General features: G+C 41.2%; 1 protein-coding gene across 3 annotated transcripts in view; it reads right to left on the minus strand.

The window, feature by feature from the left end:
* The window catches only part of slc5a9 (solute carrier family 5 member 9), a 57,845-nt gene that overhangs the window by 32,405 nt on the left and 9,872 nt on the right, over positions 1-15,568 (minus strand). For all 3 annotated transcript variants that reach the window (XM_078561161.1, XM_078561160.1, XM_078561162.1), the window contains 4 exons: positions 14,908-15,012; positions 12,072-12,236; positions 6,625-6,730; positions 1,973-2,053 (listed from right to left, as the gene is read on the minus strand). In XM_078561161.1, coding sequence (XP_078417287.1) covers positions 1,973-2,053; positions 6,625-6,730; positions 12,072-12,236; positions 14,908-15,012 — 457 coding nt within the window. The remainder of the gene's footprint in view (positions 1-1,972; positions 2,054-6,624; positions 6,731-12,071; positions 12,237-14,907; positions 15,013-15,568) is intronic.

Raw genomic sequence — 15,568 nt, forward strand, 5'->3', positions numbered from 1 at the left:
CACTAAGCTGGCAGGAGGTTATAAGAGGCCATGGGGTAGGGTGGGGCATGAGTTGGCAATGGGTTGGCGTGGAGAGGGCATGGTGAGCCTGGGTAAGACCTAAAATGTTCTTGAATCCAGACTATAGTTCATGGCTTCTCCGTGGGGCCATGAACCATGAATCATGGAGAACCTGGCCCAACTACACGAAAATAGCTGGCAGGGAGGTGGTTGGGAGATGTCTACCTCCGCAACGGAACTGTCCAGGTAGGGAGCGCAGGAGCAAGCCTCTACCTGCATCGTTATCACATGCTAGCGAAAATTGGGGGCATTGGGAATAGGGGCAGGAATCCCAGAATCAGGTCCCATCCACCATTTTTAAATGGCCCTGGAATCCTTCTGACTGTGAAAATCTAGGCCTGTGTATTAACTATTACAATAATAATTAATAAAGTATATTAGGACATCATCTTTATTTAAATATTTACTGGTGATTTTTTTTCCCTTAGCATTGCTCCCAGTACATCAGAACACATTCTCTCTCTTATCTGTCACTACCATCTTCGTTATTTCTGCTTTTCTCTTTCTCCTCTTTGGCTTCTCTGTTTTTCTCCCCTTCCTTACACTATTCTTTCTACTTTCTTTCACTTCCCATCCTTTCTTCTACCCTTTCAGGTGAAAGATGAATGAATGGTAATGGGAAAGGTAGCATTTCTTGATGGTCGTAGCTCCATGGTGCTGGATGGCAAGTGATCTAGCCATTACTGCATGTTGGCAGTTATGGGTGCTTTTAGGTCACAGGTCATGGGTGGAGGAGGGATCGAGGTGACAGAGTGCATTTATTGGTACAAATGATAAGAGGGTTTGGGTCAGAAGTATGAGGTGAGGCAGAGAAAAGTTTAGAGAATGAAGGAATGGGTGCCTGGAACATCCTGTGATAGGATGGAGAGGGAAAGGGTACTAGGGGTAGGAGGCAGTAAGATGGAGCATTGTGGATAGGTATAGGTCTTTGGGTCAGTAATTGAATAACTTTTGGTCAGTATTTTAAACAATTTTTGGACAACCTTTTATTTCTGTTTAACAAGTTGGAGCCACAGGTTCACTGCTGAGTAGAAGAGGTTAAAGGTGCCAGTGGAGGGCATTGGAGGTCAAGGTACAGTTATGTGATAAGGGCCACATTGTTGTTTGCCATTGAGTGAGGCAGATGGTGGAAAACATAGTAAAGTGAAGATGCTTTTGCATGGGCAAGGGGCCACCACCAGTAAACCAAGTTTCAATCAAAGCCAGGATACCAATTATCTCCAATGATTTCATGGATTGCAAGGGATTTGTTCAAGGGCAAAAGGCATGTTCAGGAGTAAGTGGAGATTCTAAATGGAAATAGAAAGTAGTGATTGTTTATCTGCCAGCAGAGATGGGGGTATGATGGTGGATCGTGTGAGTGGAATGGGAAGGAGGTTGGTGAGATTAATTCTCAATGGATATACTGGGAAGTTTAGTGAGATAACAAAACAGGGCAATTGATTTTGCTGTTGTGCAGGAGGCAGTGGTCAGTGCCATGATGATCCCATTGCAGAATGTTGAATGAGGTATTGAAGGTAACCCTGGAATTGTGCAGGAGAGACACAATGTATTTGGAAGTGTAATAACAATGATAGGGACATAGAGGTTGAAGATAAATTACATCATATGACTGAGACTCATGAATACTAGATTAGATTTTCAATATAAAAACGAAAATCTACTGATACAAAGCATTTCTGTGATTTATCCATTTCAGAAAATGCAGTCGGAAGTTGCAGAAAGTCTGTTTATATTAAAAGCTTATTACTGTTCAGCCTGAAGCTATCATATTCCAACCAACAGATAAGTGGTAGATGTGTGGGCTTCAAAGTCAGTAAACTGAATTTACTCTCCAGTATGTATTCATTCCTCTCCAAAATACTTAACTTATGTGTGCAATTTCTATGTTTGTTCATACTGAAAGACTCACCAATAAACATAAGGGTAATAGCTCCTACCACCATAATCACAGTCTGAAGGGCATCTGTATAAATCACAGCGGTCAAACCACCTGCCAGTGGGAAGGCAAAAATAACCATTTACTGATTTTTCAAGCAAATAATCCCAGACTGTACATAATAAATCTGATATAAATATAGTCATGCTACTCCCTGAAGCTTTTAGATTAATTTAAATTAAGATAAATCTTTCTTGAACACTTGAGCCTGTAGAGCTGTGTGCCAGAAATCATACTCATCATAGTTTAGGTTTCAACTTGTTTTAATACATTTATGATTGGAAATTATACAAGGGCCTACCAAGATTCCAATGCAGGAGATATATCAAGACAGATTTCTGATTCAATAGTGGTTAAATGGGAAATGTTTGGCAGCAAGCTGGAGCCAATTCCAGACATAGACTTTATGGGAGGTGGTGGCATAGTGGTATTATCATTGGACTAGTATTCCAGAGACTCAGTGTAATGCTCTGGGGTCCTGGGTTTAAATCCCACCATAGCAGGTAAAAAATCTGGAATTAAAAGTCTGATGATCACCATGAAACCATTGCCGACTGCTGTAAAAACCCACCTGGTTCACTAATGCCCTTTAGAGAAGGAAATCTGCTGTCCTGGTCTGGCCTACATGTGACTCCAGACCTGTAGCAAAGTGGATCACTCTTAGCCAGTGACACCCACATCCCATGAATGAGTTAAAAAAAGGAGTTTAAGCTCATGATTTTTTAACAATTCCTCAACTGTTTTATTCCTTACCAGCAGAGAATTGGAAATATCGGACTTCAGATTTTATAAGTACCTATGTCGATTCAAGATAACCTACAGTTTTTTGTTTTATATTCTCATCCTCTTAATATTTTCCTGTGCAATGCACCAGGTAAATTACTGCTGACCTTTGCTAATACTACTACCAAACATGACTAGATCTCTATTCAGCTCTGATGCTTGTTCAGGTGGCATGGCTAATCAGATTTCTGTTGAGTGTGAGCTGATAATGAAAGTCTAAATTATGGGGGAAGGGGGAAAATAACCTTATGGTTATTGAGCATTTTCCTTTCTTTAATTTATTTTCTGCTTTTTTTTTTGAGTGGCATATGTTGGAGCTCTAATGTACTGTGATACTGAGTGCCTCAACACTGGTTTGATTCTAAAAGTCTTCATGTGATGGTATTCTAACCTCTGCTGCAATATTGGGAAAAGCACTGAGTGGAAGCAAGGCACCTCTTTATGGAGCAGGAAGAAAGACTGGAGGGTAAGCCGTGCTGAACTATTGTCAAACAAAAGAGGCAGTTGCAGGGCAGCATAGGTAAGGTTTTGTGAGCAGGTTTCACACTCACCCTTTTGCCTAAATATAACAATGACAGAGAGATTTTTTGAAAATAAATAGCCTAAAAGAAATCTGTTTCTGATCCCCTCTTTGGTTCTGTCTCTTTCCAAGTGGAGTGGAGGTCCTTTATTTATCCATTTCCAGAATTGGCTGCTAGATAATTGCCTCAGGGTGACTCATCTATTTAATCTGGAAACCATCATGCGGGAAAAGCTAAGGTATAAATTCACTTCCAACACCTATCGTGCTCTGTGTATCAACCCACTAGAACGCATTGATCAACCTATTGATAAAAGGCAGAATTACAGAATCTGTGGAATTACAAAATACAGATTACAAAATTCAATGTAGAATGTAACTGCTGTAAAGTTGACAATATAGGAATAAGATTGTACTTGCTTCTAAAATCTTATTATGAAACCTAATCCAGCTCTTGAATTCCCATATGTAAACTGACTCAAAATTGAAAATATCCAGACATAGTTTAGACAACAATATAAAAACAAAAAACTGCGGATGCTGGAAATCCAAAACAAAAACAGAATTACCTGGAAAAACTCAGCAGGTCTGGCAACATCGGCGGAGAAGAATAAAGTTGACGTTTCGAGTCCTCATGACCCTTCAACAGAACTGAGTAAAATTAGGAGAGGGGTGAAATATAAGCTGGTTTAAGGTCGGGGGGGGGGGGGCGGAGAGAAGTGGGGGGGGGTGTGGTTGTAGGGACAAGCAAGCAGTGATAGGAGCAGATAATCAAAAGATGTCACAGACAAAAGAACAAAGAGGTGTTGAAGGTGGTGATATTATCTAAGAGAATGTGCTAATTAAGAATGGATGGCTGGACACACAAGGTACAGATCTAGTGGGGGTGGGGTGAAATAAGACTAACAGGGCATAAAAGGTATAAATTTAAAAATAATGGAAATAGGTGGGAAAAGAAAAATCTATATAAATTATTGGAAAAAACAAAAGGGAGGGGGAAGAAACGGAAATAATATTAGTTGAAGTACCGTCTAACTCATGGCTATTTGAGGGATTTCAAGAATTGAATAGAACACAACTTGACATGTTGCAACCAGATTTATTTATTTTCTGACTTCTACATAGGCAATGATAATCCATTTGTCTAAGTGAATATCATAAATAGTACAATAATTTGATGTCAAAATTAGGTGAGTTCAACTTACTACAATTCCAAACTGAGTGTTGTTATATTATCACATCCTTATCGGGGTGAAATTGGTCTTTGGCAATAAATCAAAACAGACAATTGCAGCATGTTTTACATTTCATCCGTTTTCATTCTCTACTGCACTAACAATCTCAAGGAAATTTCTGCTGTTTATTTCTTATGATTCAAATAATTTATACTTCTTAAGATTCTTCATTCTTCCCAAACATTCTAAAAATGTTCTAAAATCATCTCCAAACTTATCTAGAGTTTTCTTTCTGCTCATCTTCTTTAAATTCTCAAGTAAAAGCTTTCCATTTAAATATTTTGTTGTCAAAATTAAAGTGTATCAGAAGATTAATTAATTAATCACTCATCAAGATTAGTAATCCAATTAAAACTGTACAAATGTATCAGTATTTAAAGTTAATGAAATATCTATTATGCTTAAAGTCATTCAATTGGGAACTACCAGTCATCACTAACAATAGACAACAAAAGACCCTGTGCCTGGCTTTATCATTTGCTAGTGGTATCTCTTTAGAGTAACAGATTAATGATAAATTTCCAATTAAAATAGCACACCATCTGTTGTCCAACTGCTTTATCTCTGCAGGTGCTTAGCATCTGTGCTTAATTAAAAGTTAGCAAGGTACATTTTACAGTGTTAAAAGAATTACATAAATGCAGGTTTTTATTGATATATTATCTGAAACCACACTATTGCTAACTATGAGATGAGAAGAAATGCCCTCTTTGTATTGAATTGTATTACTTTGCACAACTAGGTTCAAATAAAGTTCAAGCACCAGCTTCCCTTTAATCACACTAAAATCAAAAAAGAGAACTTAACCATATAGTAATGCATTAGTCACTTTTCCTGCATTAGTCTTTTGAGTGCATGATATATTTCAGGACAGCAAGAAGAAGACACATGGAAGACATCTATCACATGGAAACTTACACACTGTTAAGATGTGTTTTCTTTTATCAAGAAGAATCCTTTTGAACTAGTTCTACAAATTGACTGGTTTGGCTTTCAGCAGCTAACAGGATCCTTAGAAACCTTCCAAGTGCATGAGTGTGCTTTCTGTCAACTGATGAAGAGTAAGCACTACAAGTATATAGTAGCAATTTAAAGAACATTACAATGGAGAGAGAACAGAAGCCACGTTGCTGAACATCTATCTCTATTATCCCCAGTTGTTGCTATTTTTCTAGGAACACATTGTAAAAGTTGAAATAAACTACCAATCCTCCACGATTAACTTGTTTAAAGAAATGTAAATAGAAATTTGATGTGAATACTAGTTTGACGAAGTGACACTTGGAAGACCTCTTGCAACAATTGACTGTTTCCATCTAAAGAAGGATTTGTTTACCATTCTTCAGGTAGCCATCTATTATCTGGATCAGTGGTTTGAGTTCATAGGCAATAACTGTCTGGAACACTCATTTTTGTTATTTCTCAACAGACTTCTCAGCTTTAATGATTTTTTTGAGATAATATTATTATTGCCATTGAGGAGCAAATCAATGATATCAGAGACATATCATTCAGACCTTAAAGTGCTATTGCAGAAGCCAGTACAGTGTCCAAATCTGGCCTTTTGTTTATCCCCCACAGTTGGAGCTTTGCCTTTAACTGCCTCGGCCATAAGTTCTATAATTTCCTCCCTAAACTTCTGTGCCTTGCCTCCTTTAAGATGCTCCTTAAAACCTACTTCTTTGACCAAGCTTTTGGTCACCTGACCTAATGTTTCCTTCTTTGATGTGTTAATTTTTGTTTGATTATGCTCTGGTGAAGCACCTTGGGATTTTGACGGTAAAGGCTCTATGTAAATACAAGCTGTTATTGTATTCTATCCATCAGGAAAGAGCACTTTCCCCCATGGAGAGTTCCTGATGTTACCCTGGTCACTCAGGGAACCAGTAAAACACATACAAAACAATTCCCCATAAACTATCAATGTGGTTACAGACCAATACTGGTATAAGATGGGAGAGAAGGTCATCTGTATGCTTTCTTGGCTTTGGAACAATTCCTATCAAATGGGCAAAAACTGTTACGAAAAGTGACACGTGGAGGATTTCTCATACAGACAGCAGAATTTTTCTTATAAAAATAATTACCAGCTATTGTGTAAACGGCAGTCACCACCAGCAGGATTACAGTAGAAACATAGAGGTTCCAACCCAGTGCAACTTGGATAAAAAGCGCCCCAGAGAAAATATCAGTCTGAAACAGGAATGCAGCTGTTACTTTTAAATGACAACCTGTAACCTATATTAAAGGTAAAAGTAGAACAACAAAAGCTTTGGGACTTGTTAAGAATCCTCTTAAAAAAAATACTGGTGATCATTTCCACCTGCACCAAAGTTTTTAAACTGCTGAGCACAGATTACAGGAGAAAATCTAATTAACGGGCCAGAAGCCGAACTCCGCCGCCGAAATGGTGCCCGCCGCCATTTTGAGTGGGCGGGCCAATTAAGTCCCGCCCAGGGGCCTGCCCGACAGGAAGCGCTATGCTCTTCCTGTGTGGGGGGTGGAGGGATTCCTCATCTGTCAAAGTGCGCACTGCTCCCTGAGACTAAGTGGCATCTCAGGGAGATCACTGACAGTGTAAAAACATTAAAAATATAAAAATTATTAACATGTCCCCATCATGTGACAATGTCACACGAGATGGGACATGTTAATAAAAAGGACATAAACTTTATTAAACTTTTTAAAAATGGACATGAAACCTCATCCCGCCAGTGGATGAGGTTTCATGTATTATCGGGAGCCCGCTAGGCCTGCCCGCCAGCCTTAAGGTTGGACGGGCAGGGTCTTTAATGATCTTAATTATCCTGTCAATGGCCTCAATTGGCCATTGACAGGTCGGTGGGCGGACAGCTGATTTCGCTGTCCGCCCGCCTTCCTCAATATTTGAATGGACTGGGATGGCGTCGGGGGTTCCTCCCGACATCATCCCGTGTCATTTTCCCGTCGGCGAGCGGGCCCCGCCCCCAAATCGACGACGGGAAAATTCTGGCCAGAGTTTTAAACAATGTCATAAAAAATTTAAATAATTTGTAATTGTTCATTAAACCCAACAAATGATTTGTTACTGTTCACAATGGTCAACATTTTCCCCCCGTCCGGGGAGATGTGCGGGAGTGGGCAGGTTCCTAATCGGCGCCCCCAGTCAGGGATGCGCCGCCATTTTACATGGGCTGGCCAATTAATGCCTGCCCAGCATGACGTCCGCCAGGAAGCGCTAAGCGCTCCCTGTGCGGGCGGGGGGGGGGATTCCCTGAGCTGGGAGTGCGCTCTTTCCCGCATGCGCACAAAAGAGCGCACAGATCTCCCTGAGGCTAAGTGCTGCCTCAGGGAGATCGGCTCAGACTTGAAACTTTAAATAAAGATGAAGAAAAAATTTTGCTGCCATGTTCCCTCATGTGACACTGTCACATGAGTTGGGACGTCCATAACTTTTATTTTAACACTCTGAAATTTTAAAATCCCTCAAGAAACCTCATCCCGCCCGTGGATGAGGTTTCATGCTTCTTCAGAAGCCCGCCAAGGCTCCCAACCTGCCCGCCAACCTTAAGGTTGGACGGGCAGGTCCATTAATGATTTCAATTAGTTATTTAATGGCCTTAATAGGCCGTTGACAGGTCAGCAGGCGTGCAGCCAACTTGGCTGCGCACCCGCTGACCAGAGATTGTAAATGATGCCGGGTGATGTGAGGGCAGAATCTTCTGTTCAGCAAGTGGGGACAGGATCCACTCGCCGACACGTAAAGTGACGCAGGGTGATGTTGGGCGTGTGTCCCCACATCCCCCGCATCATTTACATTCTCAGGTCGGCCTATTAAGGCCATTAAAAAACTAATTGAAACTTTAAGGTTGGCGGGCAGGCCGGGAGTCCTGGCAGGCTTCTGAAGAAGCATGAAACCTCATGCACGGGCGGGATGAGGTTTCATGAGGGACTTTAAAATTTCAGAGTGTGTTAAAATAAAAGTTATGGATATGTCCCAACTCATGTGACAGTGTCACATGAGGGGACGTGGCAGCGAAATTTTTTCTTCATCTTTATTTAAAGTTTCAAGTCCGAGCCGATCTCCCTGAGGCAGCACTTTGCCTCAGGGAGATCTGTGCGCTCTTCTGCGCGCATGCGGGAAAGAGCGCACTCCCAGCTGAGGGAATCCCCCCCACCCACCCCACCAGCACAGGGAGCGCATAGCGCTTCTTGGCGCATGTCACGCTAGGCGGGTCTTAATTGGCCGCCCACATAAAATGGCCAGGGGCGCCGATTGGGAACTCGCCCGCCCGCACCCGCTCCCGCACATCCCCCCCCCGATGGGGGGGAAAATGTTGCCCAAAGGGTGGTTAATTCTTTTTGGAAAACATTTCTTGATTGATAACTTTTTTTTTTAGACCTATTTTGTCAATGACTCAATGTTTATTTACATGAGATAAATTGGTGCTAAGTGCTTATATTTTCTGCTTTTGATACTTTAAAGGCTAGCTGATTAACACTTTTATAGGATTGTAGTAACAGAAGTTGTTTTAAGAAAGTTATGAACAGCATTTTTTAAGCTTTTCTATGCATGTCATTGTTACTGTAAGGTTCATTGTTCCTGTATGGAGTGTATGCTTGTTGAATAGGAATGAAAGCGATATGAGTTGGCATGGAGGATGTGAGAGGCAGAGGGGCATGGAGAATATGAAGAAACATTGAGGTGGATGGAGGGGCATGGGCTGGCAAGGAGGGTATGAGAGACGATTGAGGGTGAGTGGCTGGACTGAGTTAGCATGGGTCGGCATGGATGAGGCATGGGGAGTTGATGGGGCTGAGGGAATGGGAGGGGTGAAGGTTGGAGGGCCTATTACTGATCAAAACAACTGGGACAAAGCCCCAGAGAACCAAGGCAGGCACTATAACCTGCCTGCCTTGGCACTCGGCAGCCCTGTGGCTATCTCCAGACTGTTTCTAGGGGTGGTAGGACCAACTCCAGCATGCACTTGCTACCCACTCAAACCACAGCCACCCCCCCTCCCCCCCCCCCCCCCCCCCCCCCACCCCGACCCCCACTGAAATGAAAATTGCGTCTCTCAAGTCGCTTTCCCCTGAGGCAGGTGCACTGAGTTGGGAAGAAATTTCCTGACTCCCGCTATCCGCCTCCGACATGAAAATCGAGCCCTTCATGTCTTTTTGAAGATACTAAAGCTTTGTCCAGGGTGACTTTCCCTGTTGGTGGGGTAGTGGGTTTTGTCAATTTCACACTTCTCTGAGAGAAAGAGACTGGCAGAATCAGCAGCTGATCAGTCGTTACCTAAACCAGTCTGGGGCACCTTCTAACTGCTGGTTACAAATTGTCGAAAGGAGAAGGTTAGGACGAGGTCACCTGCCTATTCCCCTACAGTGAGTAAAAATACCTGGAAAGAAAATAGTGGGGTGACTTATATGTAAGAATATATAGATAAAGCATATAGTTCCATTAGCCATGAATAAATGGCTAAGTTTGAAGTAACTTGGCCTGCTGGGTGTTCTAGTTTAGTGCTTTCTGCGCCATAATGTCCATTTATAAGATTTATGGATTTGACATTTCTTTCCATAAATGTGAGTCATGCTCATGAACAAATGACATGCAGCTCACTTTTACTGTAACTAATAGCACCTCTTCAGGTTTCAAAAAAATCAATCACACCAAGAGATGTGGAGAAGGGCAAACTGACCCTGGTTGTTGGTAAAAATACAGAAAGACCTGCTGGATGTATACTAGGTTGTCAGTGGAACAGAATTTTTCCATAGCTTAATGCACACTCAGTAACTCTCAGCAATTGATAGATTACTTTTATTTGAGCTGTTTGTACAAGAGTTGCTTACAATCAGTCATTTGTGTCCCAAAAGTAAACAGAGCTGGGGCCACATAGCTAGGACTGTGGGTTTTAATTTATATAGCAGGAACATGGATGAAAAGAGAACTAGAAAGGCAAGTAAAAAGAAAACTGTAGAAAGCATTAAAGATAAGAATAAAAATCAGATCAGGAGGGGGATTGGATTAAACAAATCATCCCCAAGGTTGGGCAGAAGGGAATACATTGTTGCTTTAGATAGAGACCCTCCATCAGAAAACTGTGCTGGTGGGATCGTCTGCACTCTTAGGGGAAGATTTTTCTCTCGTCAGGTGGGCTCGGTGGGGGCGGTTGGGAAGCTGAGCATCGGCCGCGATTGGAGCCGGACAGAGATTTCACGCCAATTAAGGCCCGCCCAGCGTGAAACGCGCACTACAGTGCTCAGCGCTGCCTGTGTAGGGGGGGGGAGGGTGAGCGCAAACTTCACGAATGCGCGTGGGTGTGCGCTGGAAAAGCTCCCTGAGGCACGGAGCTACCTCAGGGAGGCGAACACTTTTGAAAATTAAAAGTAAAGATTTCTAAAATGTTATAAAACATGTCCCTTCATGTGACTCTGTCACATGAGCAGGGACATGTTATTAATTAAATTTAAAAATGTTTATTTTATTTTTATTTGCTGTTGGAAACCTCATCCTGCACATGGATGGGGTTTCCTAAAAATTGCAAAGGCTGCTTGGCCTTTTCGCCTGCCCGCCAATCATGAGGTTGGACGGCCAGCGAAAAATTTGTTTCAATTACCTTTTGAATGGCCTTAATAGGCCTTTAACGTGTCGGTAGGCGCGTTGCCGACTCTGGCGTGCGCCCGCCAGCTGAAATATTGCGCAAGTGCACGATGACATCGGGACACTCGCCTGATGTCATCGTGCATTATTTGACACTCAGTCAGGTCAGGCGCACGCCCACCCGACAAGCTAAAACTTCTCCCCTTGATGTCAACCTGCTATTTTTTCCCCCAGGCTCCTGGATCACTGGACCCTTCTTGTTTTACCAGATTTTCCTGTTTCTTTTTCTATTTTTCTATCTGCCTCACCCACCACCTCTTGATATTCTAACATGTTCTCTGCAGTCTTTAGTTTTGCTCATTATACGTTACATTATCTCATACTAATTTCATTTTTGTCATTTGACCATCTTTTTCCATTTCTATTTATTCTTTCATGGGCTTTTGAGTGGGTTTGCCCACATATTTGTGCAAGTGTATGCATGTGTTTTAATTTTAAATTCTTCATCTGCGATACAAAATCACTAACTAGAACTAGGGGGTCACTGTTTAAAAATAAGGGGTTGCCCATATAAAACAGAGATGAGGTGAAATTTTTTTCACTCAGAGGGTCAGGAGTCTTTGGAATTCTCCTCTCCTCTCCCCAGAGATGGTGCCTGAAATCCGGGCAGTTTGCAGCATTTTCTGTTTTGTCCCAGATTTGCTGCAATGTTTTGGATTTTTGATTACATGCAGTAAGATTGCAAAACAGCAAAAGGCAAATTTGCGTTAGGGGAATGTTGTGTAGACAGGAGTAATGCAGAAGGCTTCACTGCTGGTACTCGATATGATGTTGAATGCCATGACGTAGCTGAAGCAGTTCTTGTGTTTGTGACATGAAATGTAGAAATCTAACTTGGGTACACGTGCTGCTCCGGGTATGATTGAGTAAAGCAACATCTCTCCTACTTACTGATATCTTAGTGAACATGTACAGGATCAGAGATAGTATGGACATGTAGATTCTGATTCTCTGTCCTCCAAACCTCTTCTTCAAATACTCGGGCATAGTGACCACACCAGCAGCAATGTACACTGGAACAAAAATCCAGCCAAGTACCACCAGAAGCCAAGTAGCCTAAAACAAGAACAGAGATTAGAAGTCAAGTCTCTCCTTGTGTTCAGAGTAACATTATTTTGATAAATTGTATTAACCCCTCACTAATGATTATTAAAAATATGCATTCAGCCCACAAGGAACACAAAGACATATCTGTATTGGTTCTATGTTATATTTTAAACAATGTTTCTGTCATTTCAACTCTTAGTTTCATCTTGTGTCAATGTGAGGCATGGAGACAATTCAAACAATTGTGACAAAAATGAGATACTTTTGTTTGTCTCATTTTAGCCTTGGGGCTGTCCCTCTAAATTAATTTGTTATTGCAAAAAAAAAACTAGCTGCAGAGAGAAACTTGGCCCAACTTTGTTACCTATGTATCAAGTTTAGTTCAGTTGTTAGTAAAGCTGATAGATCAGCTAAGCCTCTTTCAATCTAAAGCAAAACCAAATATTGCTGATGTTGACAAATGAAAGAATGCTGAAAACACCAAGCAGGGTCAGGCAGCATTTGTGGAGGGGATAAACAAGCTGACATTTCAGGTGCAGCAAAGAGGATTACTCCATCAACCCTCTGCAGAAGCCTTCAGATTTACAGGACGAGGAGGCTTGGGTCCAAGATAGTCGGTGTGGTGTATTCCATGTCTATAGAAAATGTGTTAGGGTATGGTGCAAAAAAAAAACTCACATGGGCACAGTGACAGAACCCAATTACACTTTTTTTTGTAAATAATTGTATTAAAATCCAGTGGAGTAAATCCCTGGAACATGTAAAGAAAGGAAAGCTTGTTTGTTTCTATTTTATGACAATGGACATTGGGTTCAGCATTAGGAAGTGATGGCTAGCCAAGGGGAGTAACAATTTTAAATAGCCCCTAGAGAGTTTGATGAGAGGATAAAGATTTTTTTAATTTACTGAGGCTACTATAGAATAGTGTGAAATTCATCTCATAAGGTGTGCTGGATGAGTCTATTCCCCAGTTGTCTTGCAGCCAATGTCACTGCACTTGCTGCCTCTTCTAAACGTTTAGCATCAGCAGTGTCATTATCAACCTTTAACACAAAAGCAAAATATTGCAGATCCTGGAAATCTAAAATAAAAACTAAAAATGCTGAAAATGCACAGCAGGTCAGTCAGCAGCTGAAGCAAGAGGCAGTATGGTTGCTGGGCGATGGCCTGCTACTCCGGGCTCTTGACATATCTTCACAGGACCACCTGTGCTTCACTGGAGTGCTACAATGAAGCACACTTGAAGACAAGCCTAAGAATTGAGTAAACCATTGGGATGTTGAAAGGAAGATTCCTTGGTATACATCCAGATGTACCTTGCAGTTTGTGCTGACAATGTTTTTTTATATATTGTGGTACCCTGTTGTGTGCTTTACAACTTTGCAATAAGGAAAGGACTGATGGTAAGTGATTCAACAAAGAGCTGACTTGCCTTACAGAGGGAGAGAGGAGTGCAGAACAAATTGGCTGGTCTGACAAAGTCTCTCTGGCTACCTGAGCTCCTGTCATCAAGTAGAGAACTGTGGTCACCTCCATGCCACAGTAAGATGCTGTCCGTGCTGTGGACCTTGATTTCACATTTGCTGCAGCAATGAACAGAGCTCCACCACAGCTTTATAAGTGAAGTGCAGCCTCCTGAGATATAGCTCCTGGGAAAGGTTTTGGAAAAGGCACCGGGGTCTGTCAATTGTGCTATATGAACTGTGCTGGGTTGGCTTGATCTTGCCTGATTAATCTGGCTTCCCTTATTCTCCCCTATTGCACCCCCTCCTCCTGCCTATAAAGACCCTATAAAGTGGGATATCTGTTGGTAAGCCCATGGTGCAAATCTCAAATTTGAGCCTGGTAATTGTTTTGAATTAGAATGCTTTCCAAGTGTAACACAGAATATAGGACAAGTCTTCATGAGTATGGGGTAAAATACAAATGAAAATAGGCTCTCCATATCTATCCCATAGAATTCGTTCATGATTTAAGCATGTTTAAAAAAGGTGGTTTTAAGCCCTGTTGTCTCAGTAATGGGGTAATTCTAAACAGAACACTAAGGTCTATTTGTTATCAGAATATCAGTAGGAACATGTGTTTAAACTTTATTTGTGGAATCCAAGGCTCAATCATACATACCTCTTTTTTCACAGAAGCTTGGACACCCCTGCAATGGCTTTATAAGATTGGACCACTGAATGGTGTATTGAAATAATTAACATCTTTTTTGTTTTATTGCTCATTTGATGGGATTTCACTGCTTTACACTTTGACCTTCATAATCATAATAAAAAGCCTCAAATCCCAATTTGATCTGAGTCTACAGTCTTCAATTTGCCTCCCAGGTAACTCAGTACTGTTGTAAAATGATGTTACCTCCAACATAATTACTTCAGAATCCCAATGCACATCATGAAATTAAGACAAATGCAAGAAAAAAAAATTTTAAAAATTGATTATAATTAGTTAATTTTGTTCCGTGGCTTCTAATATTTAGAAACAGTGCTTGACTGCAGCTCAATACAGACTGAACCGTGCAATAGCTGAGAAATGTATGTAATAGGCAGCTTTTGAGCAAGAATCAAAACTGTGGGTGGAAGAACAGGCCATGTATCCTGACTAGATTTTAAAAAAAACAAGCAGTTTATTAGATTAAGATATGGCATAAGTTAGAAACTATAACAGCTGAACCTACATTCCATTCGAAACCTCCAACAGCAATGCCTCCTGCAGCTCCTGTTCCTGCCATACCGATAAACAGGCCACTGCCCACATTACTTGACATAAGTGATGCCCCAATCTGTTAATATATTGTGAATAAGAGATAAAACAAAGAGGTTATACTGGTTTCACTGTTACGTGCCTTTTATAACGTACATACATTTCATTTTCCTGAGAAATTCAACATCTATGAAATGCATCAGTGTTAATTCTGCCATTAAGTTACAACTTTAAGCATACCTATTCAGAAAATAAAATCTTATCTTTTATTATAAGTTCAGATCTTTTCTCTCGAATGTGAAGCCAAGAAATGGATTCCAAATGCAATTTTTTCCCCTCATAGGTTTGATTGAGCACTACTCATTCCTAAATGCCTAAATATTGTAGTCTAGGAAACAAGGTCCCTTTGTGAACAGCCAGATAGTTGTTGCAAGGGGCAAAGAGGAAATGGGAAAACTGATTTTATGAAGGACTTTGGGATTACAGAGTGTATGTCTCTCGATCTGTCTCTTCCAGCTTGCTTTTATTAGTTTTTTTTTTAATCTTGCATATCTTTTTTTCCTAGTAGATGGGGTAATACATTTGAATCAGAACATTACTAAGAGGGTGTGGAACATTTTGAGGGGGGAAGGGGA

This window comes from Cetorhinus maximus, chromosome 17, assembly GCF_964194155.1.
Source record: "Cetorhinus maximus chromosome 17, sCetMax3.hap1.1, whole genome shotgun sequence".
NCBI classification, from domain to species: domain Eukaryota; kingdom Metazoa; phylum Chordata; class Chondrichthyes; order Lamniformes; family Cetorhinidae; genus Cetorhinus; species Cetorhinus maximus.